Here is an 11,927-nt window from a genome sequence, read left to right as displayed (position 1 = left end):
CTCCTCCGCCCATAAATATACAAAATGATTTTCTCCTTTAAGGAAAATATTTTTTTTTTCTAAAAAATTGATGAATAGTATTTTTCCACTCGCTCCATGATGACTCGAACCCTTGACCTCTTAGTTTCAACAAATGGAGCATCTAACCAATAAGGCCATGTTTCATTGCCCCTTTAAGGAAAATAATGTGTTACTTTCTGAATGTAAATCAAATTTCGTTTCCATCTAGTCTTAGTTTGCAGACTTGTAGACTTTCCCAAGCTCAAATTGGGAAGTTCATATCATAAAAGCAATACATTATGGATGTCACTTGCCAGCGTTCCTCAATTGACTCAGACTTATCTTAGTTTTAGGATGTCTTGACGATATGTTATTTTACTTTCAATAGTATACATGTATTAGCATTCAGCCTTGGCGCCCGTCATCAGAAAGACTTTGCCAGCACATGAATGGAGTGTTGGAGGGCTGCCCCAACACTTTCACAGAAAGATTGAGCAGTATGTAGAAGTTCAACTAGAGGTGCTGCTGCATCATTTCTTTACTTGACATTTCTCAAAATAGTCAGCTGTAGCATTCTTAATCTCATGTTCAAGACCGTATCTCTTGTTCCTGCTCTAGTGGAACTATCCACCTGCAGCACAAATCTCATTGTAGCACAAAAATTTACTGATAAAGTAGCCAATTCCTCAATTTAGGGGGAGAAAAAGATAAAAAGGGGAGTGCATAACAATCTCCAGACAAGGAGCAACAATGAATTATGTTATTGGACCAATAACAATCACGAAAACAATAGCCATCTAGGGGCACAAGTGGCATAGTAGGATCGTGGAAGTCAACCAGGTTAATAAGATGTTAAGCAGAATAGAGTAACGGTTATATTTTCAGAATTACTTCTCCAGAACTCCTTCCAAGAATTAGTAATATACATGAAGAGACGTATACAGACATCCTGCTATTCGTTTCCCAGCAAAGAATGAACAACATACTGGAGTGATAAGATGGATCTTAATCATTTGAGTGACTCTCTGCCTCCGAGTGTCTGAATTATAGCTTCTAGGAGCTTAATTTCATTGTCCCGCTTAGAAATTTCTTCTTGCTTTGCTCGCAACTCTTCCATGTGCAATTCAAATACTTCTGCAAAAGAGAAACATATTAGGGTGAAAGCAACTGTCACAAGCAATCTTATAACTACAAGATTTAGTATTGTGTGACAAAGAGAAACTTCTCTCATATTTGTTAGCTTATAGTCTTCACATTAAATAGGAAATAACATGGCCATCACCAAAATTGCAGAAAGACCTCAATAACTTTCTGAAGGCTGGGGCCAGAAGAATAGAAAACTGACGCAAGGTATGCATAACAGGAGATGACCAAATCAGCTAAAGCCTGCTCCAGACTCTTATTTTGGGTCTAAAACAGCTAGATGATGCAGTTCACCTTCACCTTCCCATGCAGTTATTTCCAAAAATTGCACTCATTACTTTTAACATCAACATACTGAAGCGGCATTGCATGTAGCCCAACGTAAATTAAAAGGCAGGAACAGGCACTAGGCTAGCTCTTTGTGACTTTTGGGAAAGCATTTAGATTTTTAGCCTATTAAAATCCAATTTTAGAAAGAGAGAAAATTCAGGGTTCATCTGAGACAGACAAAGGAAGCAACTTATAAAAATATCTAGAATTACTTTAGGATCTAAACAAGAAAGTTCACTGCACAAAGGCTCAAAGCAAAGAAACTACAAGATGGAGAAGCAATTTAGTTTTCAACTTACTCCTTCATTACATGATCTGACCATAAATTCGGGATAGGTTTTGGAAAACCTGATTATGTACCCATTCCCCCAAGCATGAGAACAGTATGGGGTCTTTATTTGCTGAGACTGTATAAGTCATAAATCAGAAAAACTTAACCAACTTAACCTTAATGAATAATTACTACAAAGACCTTTTAATCTGAAGATTGTAGGTGGAAATATTGCAAATGAGACAAAAGCTTTGCAATATGAACTTCCATCAGAAGCAGATGCCCATGTAACACCAAAAGTTTCCACCGATCAAGATTGCATAACAAGCAGGCTTTTAAAGTACTGTCAGAGTCCCAACAACACAAGCAATCACCCCAACATAACCAGAGTACAGCACACTTACCTTAATGGATGAAGTTCTTCAATAATACAGGACAAATGCACTAGGTAAAGGTAAAGAAATAGATGTAAACTTTTACTAGAACTTATATTATGACCACAGCTTATTTTGGTCAAGAATCTCCTAGAACACAATTGATTCCATTTCTCTTCTTTAATGACGCATAAGGTGCTTATTCCACACTAAAGGAGAGAAAAGAAAATGTACTTGTAGTGTTCTCAAGCTCTCTCGTAACCTCCAAAGCACGTAGTTCGGCAGCTTTCTGTGCTGCCTCAGCCTGTCGTTTTTCATTTCGTGCACGGGCTGCAGCAGATATGGCAGCATCTAACTCCCGTTCCAAGGTCTCAACTCTTTGTTCAAGAACCTGCCATTTGAAAACAGCCCATCAATATGCTCACCTCAGTCAGAATTTCAGTCCTTTAATAGAATTAAAAGCTGATCATTATTTGTAGTTGGAACACAAGGATTTGAAACTAGATTTTTCAGCAATGAACTTCATAGAGATATAAAACTCCGTGGCCTTTATCCATAATCATAACAAACCAATGGTAACACAAGGTAATCAAACAATAAGTATATGGTTTGGTCTATGAGAAATTTGCAAGAACGTACTCATTTTCAAACAACCTAGTGTTATTTTGAATCACATGACTTATGGAATATAAGTGTATACTTAGTATACTTTCCTTTGAAGTATTTGTTCTATCGAGAATTCCTTTGATGCTAGTCTGAATGGCCAGTGACCCATACATGTCAGTTGATCAGGGCCAAACTGATCTGTAACCTTCAGTTTTGTGCATTATGATCCACCTAAAGCATCGTGTCTTTCAGATTCTCTTACATTTATTGAAGATCCTTGCTTCAGAAAATTAAATTACCCTTCAAATAGCAAAGAACAATATCACTTTAAAGTGAACTCATTGTAATCCTTTTATGATCAAGTCGGCTTCTAAATCAGTATCAACCCCAGTAACAATTGATACATTTTCTTCTTTTTGTCCTTCTCTTATGCGGCAATAGGTACATGTTGCTCTAACTATAATATGTAATAGTGCACAGATATATGCGCTCTTTGGTTTGCCAAGCACTTGAATTTTACATCTGATTGCCGCCTGAAGCTGCATAAATCTCACAAGCAACAAAAGCATGCAATCCGACATCTATTTAACAACATTGAATCATATAGCTAAAAGATACAGCTTGAACGCAGAAAACAAACTATACTAAGTCTGGTTTAGAAGTTTATACTGACCAAAATCAACAGCTCTAGTGCAGACAAGTGGAGATCACCTCAATACCATGTCAATAACCAAATCAATCATCAATGCAAGGAACAAAAAGCCAAGAAACTCCAATTATAACCATCCCATTTATGAAGCAGAAGAAAAAAAAAACAAATAAATGAAAAGGAATATCACAGTAAAATTGCCCGACAACAGTAGGTGAACGTAGTCAATTAAAAAAACAAACATTCAATCTTTCCAGCAGTCCAATAAGATATATTCAGTGAATTAGAACAAAATCTGAGATACTTTAGCTTAAATATCATATAAATAAATTCTAAACGAAAGCAGTTTTCCAACAAAACATACCAAATCAAGGAAAACCCAGAATATAATTAGTCAAATACTGCATGAATATTCAAAGAATCCAATAATATAGAGTAGATAAGATTAATCAAATTGATAACGGTAGCCAAAGAAGTGCCTTGATAGTTCGAGCTTGCTCAGAGCTGAGAGAGGCTTTGGCGAAAGTCTCTTCGTCAACATATACAGCCTTCTTCATTAGTAGCTTCTGAAGTGAATCGAGATTAGCCGCTATCTCTGATAAATTCGTGATCGCTGCAGTCCATCTCTCGCTTCCTTTCGCCTTTTCCTTGTCTCTTTCTTCCATTTTTTCGAAGTCTTCCGAAGCCTTGGCAACTACCCTGCAAGCAAGGTTAGCACCCGATGAAAATATGAAATCCCGTCTTCTGGAGAACGACGCCGTTTCCTTTCTAGACCGATTTCCCAACAAACTTCAACCCAATCCCTCTTATCCTTTTTCTTTTTTTGTTTTTTTTTGTTTTTGATAACGTAAAATTTCCTCATTGACTTCTTATGCCGTATCATTTTATTCGTTACTGTCAGGGCTGCAAACGAATCGAACCGCTCGCGATTAATATCGAGCTCGCGTCGAGTTCGAGCCGGCTCGAGTCAAACTCGAACTCGAACTCGAGCTCAGAATATTAAACTCGTTAGCTCCCGAGTCGGCTCGCGAGCTTGAGTATATATATATTTTTATTTTATTTTTATTTTTATTTAATAATAAAATTACGTATATTATATATTTTTTTTATTTTTTATTTTCATAATAAAATTACATATATATTCTTAATATTTTATTATTTATTAACAAAAAAAATATTATTTTATTTATTTTTTAAAAAATAAAATAATTATTTTTATTTTTTTCGAGCTCGGCTCGACTTGATTCGAGTCGAACTCGAGCTCGAAAATTGCCGGCTCGTCGAGCTCGAGCTTGGTAAAATTCAGTCGAGACTCGGCTCGATTAGCTCAAAACTCGACTCGGTTCGGCTCGTTTGCAGCCTTACTGATATCTATTTCTCTTGTACATTTCTAAGTTCTAACCTTAAAATAAATTTACCCCCTGAAAGAAGAAAGTTCTGGTGACTGCTTTTAAACATTTTAAAAGTTATTATGAAAGTCACATTTACTCGCACCAAAAAAAAAAAATAAAAGAAAGTTCGACTTACACATTTTTCCTCTTCTTATGGGGAATTCTTATTGTTCATTCGCCCTCTTTTTTAGAGGGGGTTGATATAGTTGTTGGCACTTGGCATATCTCCTAACAATTTCGCTAATTAACTAAATAAACATACAAGAAGCAGAAGAAAAAACGTATGGAGGATTACGTTATGATTGATACCTTTTATATCTTGGACTCACACATATCCTGTAGCAAAACTAGTCTCATCTGCTTGTGTCGAAATTAATACTACTATTGGAATAATCAGATCACTTTTAGAAAGTTTGGTATAGTTATTTTTTGCTATAAAAGTTTACTACGTGAGCCTATTTGGATTGTTGTTTTCTAAAATATAATATAGTGACTTGATATATATGAGATAAAAATATGATTAAAAAATGTGTTCATAAAAAAATTTTTTTTTTTGAGACAGAAAAAATGGCAACTCAAATGAGGCACTGTTAATCTACAATGATTGAGTGTTTAAAGATCCTATAAGTAATTGAATGCCTGAAAACCTCCAAATTAGAATAATCTTGATATACTTTAAACTCATATATTATACGTATGTATGCGTGTATTGTTCCCCAACACTAGTTAGTTGTGCTATTTTGTGCTTGATTTCTAACTAAAGTAAGGAGACATGTGGTTAGTAATTTAGATTATGTAGAATAGTTGTTTATGAAGCCGTTGATGGTATACTATTATGTAGATAGTCATATTGCATGATAACAAAAAAGAAACAAATATTATGCTTATTTCTTGTTAGCTAATTATATATAGTCAACATGGAGACTAAAACAAATCTCATATAAAACATCTCCAATTGCACTAGGGCGGATTTACAAACGAGTAAAATGGAGAGAAATGTGCAAAGTTGTTGCTAGGATCAGCGGATATATCCTCGTTGTCAACTTTACCCATATTGACTAAATCAATAATACTTTTGAGATTATTTATTTTGCAATTAAATTAAATGCTTGAACTTAATAGATAAAATGAAAATACATATAGAGTGAAAAATGTTCAAGAATTCTTGAAGACTGAAAAGTCGTAAGGTTAAATAAGTAAAATAATAAAATTTTGGCTTAATTTAGTTAACTTCAGTAAATAAAACAAGAAAATTTGAAACACAAAATGTTTAAATGCATTAATAAAAAAGACATTTATACCGTTAAATTAGCAATTATTAGATACAATACCAAAAAGAAATCTTATTTTTTGTTTTCTAAAAATAGGATTCAACCATTTGACACAAAAAACAAGTAGAATAATGCAAATAAGGGTAAAATTAGAATAATGCAAATGAGGGTAAAATTAGAACTTTTAATATTTTTCAATAGTGAAAGTTTTTTTTTTACCTTCCCTCTCTCCCCTACTATTAGAAAACATAATAATATTAGAAAAAACTACAAATCAAACCAAACACTAAAGGGCGTAATATATCTAAGCTTAGACAAAATGATTTAAAACAATGTTTTGAAACTTGGATCGGACAGTGACTCGGTCGAACCCAATTGTCAGGGGTCAATGGGTTCAATTCGGGTCGAACCCATCTAAGAACCAGGTGATGTCATCATGATGTTATAAATATATAATAATTTTATATAACATATATTAAACTTTATTTCCAAACATTCTATAATTCAATACCCTTTGAACCTATCTCAAATTTAATGTTTAGAAGTTGTAAATAATTGATAAGCTTAGAACTAAATTTGTAAGACCTATTTGAAGAAGTAAAGAAATTAAAGCTACAATTGAAACTCTAGAAAAACTTATAGGAGCAATTATAATTGTTTAAAATATTTGGAGGTCAAAACAGAATAATAGAAAAATTTATTAAACATTCACTTCATTAACCTAGCAATACCGTCTCCCGGCCTCATCGTCCTCCGATGAGGAGCAACAAATGCATTATTGAGGAAATGGCATACCAAATAGTGAAGCCGGCAAAGGTTGGTTTGGATGAGCCTTAGGAGTGGGTTCATTAGATTAGGATCACACTTTGTTCTGAAAACATTAAAGAGTTGCCGTTTTTCGGATGAATTCCATCTTTTTCCGTTTTTTCATTCTTCTTTTGGGTCTCTTTTTTTATCAATCTCTTTTTTGCTTTTAATCTTTTTCTTTTTTTCTTCCATTACCAGAAGAAAATATCATATCATCTTATTATTTTACATTCTTTCCTCTCATGTTTTTCAAGTTCTTGATTCAAAACTTAAATGAACATTTTTTTTCCTTTTTATTCTCCCTCTCTTTCTTACTTTTTCTTTTGATTTTCGAATTTTGATGTTAGATCTGTAGTAGATCTTGCTTGATAGATCAATTAAGCTTGATTTATATATTTTTTTCTTCAATGTAATTTAGGAAAATAAAAAAGTAAAAAATAGAAAGCCAGCCAAAAGAAAAAAGTTTACCTCAAAAAAAGAAAAAAGGAAAAACCCAGTTCTGACTAGTTTAATGGTTTTGGGTTAAACCTAGGTTTGACCGAGTTTTTGTTAGGTAGGTTTTTGGAGAGGCTCGGACTAGATGCCTGGCCGATTCCCCCGTTCAACCGGCCGGTCCAGTCCGAGTTAAAAAACATAGGTTTAAAGTTTATGTATATCAAATCAATCATTACATACATTTGAAATTAGTGACAAAGAGATGAAGAATGTACGTGTAAGAATTGAATTGATAAACTCTCTCTCTCTCTCTCTCAATAAACCTTTCGACACCCAACTATTAGATCGATGATTCAAGAACGCTAAAAGTCCTCCCATAGTCACTGGATCAACCTTAATAATCGAGAAGTTGTATCATTTATGTAAACAAGTAATAAAAAAATGTGGTTTAATTTTATAAAATTCAATACATAAGAAAAAAAGAATCACATGCTACAGTATACTTTGTATACAAAATTTAAAACATGTGGTTGATTAAAAAACCGAATACACTTATTGAAAAAACTGAATAGTAAAAATATGTTTAAAAAATATCAATACTTCAAAAAAATTAAACAATCAAAATGCCTTTAACAAATATAAATTTGGAACTCGTAATCCTTACTGGTTCATGTATACATACAATACATACTTTTCCAAAAAAAAAAAAAAAAAACTACATAATTTTCCTACTTCACATGGTCAAATATCTCTTGTCACCAACTTATTTTCACATCACAACTTCATTAGGGACACCTAAAAAAAACGTTGTTATTGAGATATAATGTTCTGAAGAAAGCAAAATATGCATCATGATAAAATTTGGAATTGGAATTGGATGCATGTTACCTAGGGTTGCAAATGACTCAAATCTATTTCAATGCTTGCTAGTTGGCTCAATCAAAACTCGATTCAATCTTAGTATTGAGTCGAGTTTGACCTCGCTTGGCGAGCCAATCAAGTATTCAACTTGTCAAGCTAGATTGAATTCATATATTTGCAATATTTTATATTTTAATAGCGAAATTACATATGTCTCTCATATATTTTTATTATTTATTAAGATGAAATGTCCAATCTATTTATTTTAAAATTATATATATATTATTTTTGTTTGAGGTTGAGTCCAGTTTGACTAGCTTCAAACTAGTGTTTGAACTTGAACTCAAGTTTTCATATGAAGGTTAATTGAGTTCGAATTTGTGGTGTCATTGAGTCTCAGCTTGAGTTTGAATAGATAAAGTTGCGTGGATTGGTCTCATTTATAGTTCTAATACCACCTTATCTTTTAAATTGATTTTAAATCGTATATTTTTAATGTGAGATATATCTATACTCGAGAGTATACAAAATGTTAGTGTAACCTTCACAATACTCACAAACTGACAAAGCTAAACAACGAATGTATTTGGATAAGAATTATTTGCTAAAAAATTATTTGTTTATATTACAAATATATTTTTAACAAAATTTTTATTTTTAATTATTTTTTATCTTATATATATTATATCGCAAAAAATTATTTTAAATAGTATTTTAAATAATCGCATATCCAAACATCCGAAACGTACGTGGGCGTTGAGAGCAACCAGCACTCCTTGACTCTTTGATTTGTTCAATAATATTTATTTTCGCTCACTCAATTGCTATATATGTTCTCGGGTGTGTGAGACTGTGAGTGAGAGAGGGGGAGAGAGAGTCTGTTGCTTTTCTCCAGCTTTAATGGCGTGAGACCGTACCAGAAGAGTGCGTGTGTATGTATTCTCTACAGTACATGTATGTAACCGTATCCAGTCCATTCTTCTTTGCATGCTTCACCAACTCATCCCAATAGAAAACCCAAAACCCAAATGAGCCGATTATTAAACTTATAATCCAACGAGAAAAAATGGATTTTGAATAAAATTTTACAATCACCATTCCCCACCCCACCTCACTCTTTCCATTTTCTTCAATCAAGACTCTTTTTTTGGTCTTTCACTCCATCCCAGATGATCAAAAGCGGTAATCTTTTCTGCGTTTCTGTTACTCTTTTTTTTTCTTAGTCTTTCTTAGATCAGTTTCCAATGTGGGCTTCTTGATTCTTGCCTTGCCTGCTTTTGCTGTAAATCTTTGGTTATTACTACCTTCTTGTTGTGAATCTTAGTTATTGTTGAAGAAGGGGAAAAAGGAGGAGGAAAATGAAAGATGATGAGGAGCTTGAATTGCTATTGGGTGAGATCCCTCATGCAATATCCTTCAATCATCATCATCATCTTAGACATGGGTCATGGTAGTGATCACCATCATCATAATCTTGATGAGTCTTTGTTGGCACAAAAAATGACTGGTATGATGTACCGTATGGGTATGTATGATGATGTGACATTGGATCATAATAATAAACATACGTGTGCTTCCCCTGTGAGTGGGTTTTCTCTGCATTCAGATGGCTCTTCTTCAAGTTTGTTCTCTGGTGGGCATTCATTTTCAGACAATGGATCCCCTACCACACCTCCAGTGGAAGAGCTTCAAACTCACTCAAATGGTAGGTACTAGTACACAATCACATTACTCTGACCGGTTGTGGATGGAGAACAAATCTCCCGATTCGTATTTTGGGGCGGAAGGCTGATGATAACGTGTTTGATGAGCTGAGTTTGTTAAGAATTTGAGTCGAATGTATGTTAGTAAGGAGCCAAGAGGATGTAAAATTGCTAAATTTAAGTGGTCGTCAGATTTTTGATCGTGTTAGTGGTGGGAATATCGGGATGGATTTGGATCAACATGGCTTGTTTTCACAATATTATGCCAGAGGCATTTCTGATTATGGGAGAATTCAGTGCCCTGTTCCAGGAAGTCCCTTGAGTTTAGACGCTAATCTATTAGGATCCCGGTATTCCCTGAGTCAATCAGGTGAACCATATTCTCATTTATATGGTAGAAATGGTTCTGTGAGTGCCCAATTTTGTCTTACGAAGGGACTGGATGCTCATCATTATGTGGGATTTCCAGTTAACAACTTGTCAGGTACTGTGACTCGCCCTTCTATTACTGAGGCTCAATATTATGCTCAGCGAAATGGGATGGGTATCCTATCCAAAAATGATGTATTTCACTCTCTGGATGTGCCTCAGTTGGCTCCAATGAAGACTCAAGCCAATGTGGAAAATGTAAATTATTATCGCCAACAGCGAACAAATGCATGTAAAATAGTACGTCCACACGTTAGAGTACCTCATGGAAGTCTTGAGGCTCTTTCTGGTGAACAAAGCTTGATTATTCAAGGGGAAAGTTTGAATTATGCGTTAAATCGAGGACAGGAACGATCAAGGCACAACAAGGGTTCCCCATATGAGGCTGATGTAAATGCACATCAAGAAAAGCAGTCACTTATAGATGGTTGCCCCCAGATTGCAGGAAATCAAGTACGTGCTCAAAGTCTCAGACTGTGTTGCCCATTTTCTCTGCCATCAAAGTGTAACTCCTTGGGAGAAGCTCAAGGTTACATTTACTACATAGCAAAGGATCAACATGGTTGTCGATTCTTGCAAAGGATGTTTGATGAGGGAACTCCTCAAGATGTTCAAGTCATATTCACTGAGATAATTGACCACGTAGTTGAACTTATGATGAACCCTTTCGGGAATTACCTTATGCAAAAGCTATTGGAAGCGTGCAATGAAGAGCAGAGAATGCAGATTCTGCTCAGGGTAACAGCAAAACCTGGAGAGCTCATCAGAATCTCATTAAACACCCATGGGTAAGATTTGCATCTTTCGCTTGGAGTATTATTCAGCACAATACTGATCTAACAAAGCTATTACTGTATCAGCACACGAGTGGTTCAAAAATTGATTGAGACGCTTAAATCTAGGCAGCAGACGTCACTAGTTATTTCAGCTCTTGAACCTGGATTTCTTGCTCTTATCAAGGACCTAAATGGTAATCATGTCGTCCAAAGATGCCTGCAATGCCTTAGCTATGAAGACAGCAAGGTACTCCTCTATTTCACTGAAGCTTCTTGGACATTCTTAAGTGATCTTCCTCTTTTTTATGCAATTTCTGTCATCGATTTGAGTTATAGTATAAAAGTTTATGTTTTGGATTTCCTGATTGTCTGATTACAGTATAGATGTCTGTAGGATATTGGTTGAGAAGATTGGCTTCATATGTAGGGATAACCTTGTTGCATCATGAGTTAACATAGATTATATCTGACAATGGGCTAAAGTTCATAGCAAATGAATCTTATGCTTTGCTGTGGTTTATTTTTGATGAATTTCAAAGGCCTTCTCGTGAATTTCAAAATGCATTCAACACTATTCTTTTGCTGCTTCACTTATCAGAAGAAGTATGTATGCTCCTTATCTTGGTAAGTATACCAAATGCAAGAATTGGGAAACAGTTTTGTATAAGAGCTTTCTATTGCTTTGTTGTGTCTCTGAAAGATGAGAAGACATGATACCCAATGTTTCTCTTATTTCTTTCTGTGATTCTCATGATTGAAAGGAGAGACTGTGGATCTCTTCTCACTATTACATAATCAAAGTTTCCTGTGGTGATATCCTTTCACGACATTGACACGTTAGTCAGACATCTAAATGCTATAGAGGTTCAGTTCCGATGGTC

The 11,927-nt window shown here is 34.6% G+C and overlaps 2 protein-coding genes across 2 annotated transcripts; one reads left to right on the top strand and one right to left on the bottom strand.

Annotated features, from left to right (window-relative positions):
• Window positions 1-720: 720 nt before the first annotated feature.
• Window positions 721-4,213, bottom strand: LOC113731679 (uncharacterized). The gene is made up of 3 exons (XM_027257060.2): window positions 3,853-4,213; window positions 2,353-2,509; window positions 721-1,134 (listed from the first exon to the last, which is right to left on the bottom strand). The coding sequence occupies exons 1-3, from the start codon at window positions 4,036-4,038 to the stop codon at window positions 1,010-1,012; spliced, it is 468 nt and encodes a 155-aa protein (XP_027112861.1). The 5' UTR covers window positions 4,039-4,213; the 3' UTR covers window positions 721-1,009.
• A 5,789-nt stretch (window positions 4,214-10,002) lies between these two features.
• LOC140032767 (uncharacterized) lies at window positions 10,003-11,434 on the top strand. The gene is made up of 2 exons (XM_072073518.1): window positions 10,003-11,058; window positions 11,131-11,434. The coding sequence occupies exons 1-2, from the start codon at window positions 10,067-10,069 to the stop codon at window positions 11,417-11,419; spliced, it is 1,281 nt and encodes a 426-aa protein (XP_071929619.1). The 5' UTR covers window positions 10,003-10,066; the 3' UTR covers window positions 11,420-11,434.
• The last annotated feature ends 493 nt before the right edge of the window (window positions 11,435-11,927 follow it).

Source organism: Coffea arabica, unplaced genomic scaffold (assembly GCF_036785885.1).
Source record: "Coffea arabica cultivar ET-39 unplaced genomic scaffold, Coffea Arabica ET-39 HiFi ptg000046l, whole genome shotgun sequence".
NCBI lineage: Eukaryota > Viridiplantae > Streptophyta > Magnoliopsida > Gentianales > Rubiaceae > Coffea > Coffea arabica.
The sequence above is the reverse complement of the archived record's forward strand: the minus strand, read 5'-3'. Positions and strand labels throughout refer to the sequence as shown.

Excerpts from the sequence above, each read along its gene's own strand:
- LOC113731679 (XM_027257060.2), bottom strand. The coding sequence starts at position 4,038 with ATGGAAGAAAGAGACAAGGAAAAGGCGAAAGGAAGCGAGAGATGGACT. Across the intron at positions 2,510-3,852 it reads AGCAAGCTCGAACTATCAAG|GTTCTTGAACAAAGAGTTGA; the intron begins GCACTTCTTTGG and ends TTCAAATGGCAG. Across the intron at positions 1,135-2,352 it reads AGAGCTTGAGAACACTACAA|AAGTATTTGAATTGCACATG; the intron begins GTACATTTTCTT and ends TCTCTTTTGCAG.
- LOC140032767 (XM_072073518.1), top strand. The coding sequence starts at position 10,067 with ATGGATTTGGATCAACATGGCTTGTTTTCACAATATTATGCCAGAGGC. Across the intron at positions 11,059-11,130 it reads ATCTCATTAAACACCCATGG|CACACGAGTGGTTCAAAAAT; the intron begins GTAAGATTTGCA and ends TTACTGTATCAG.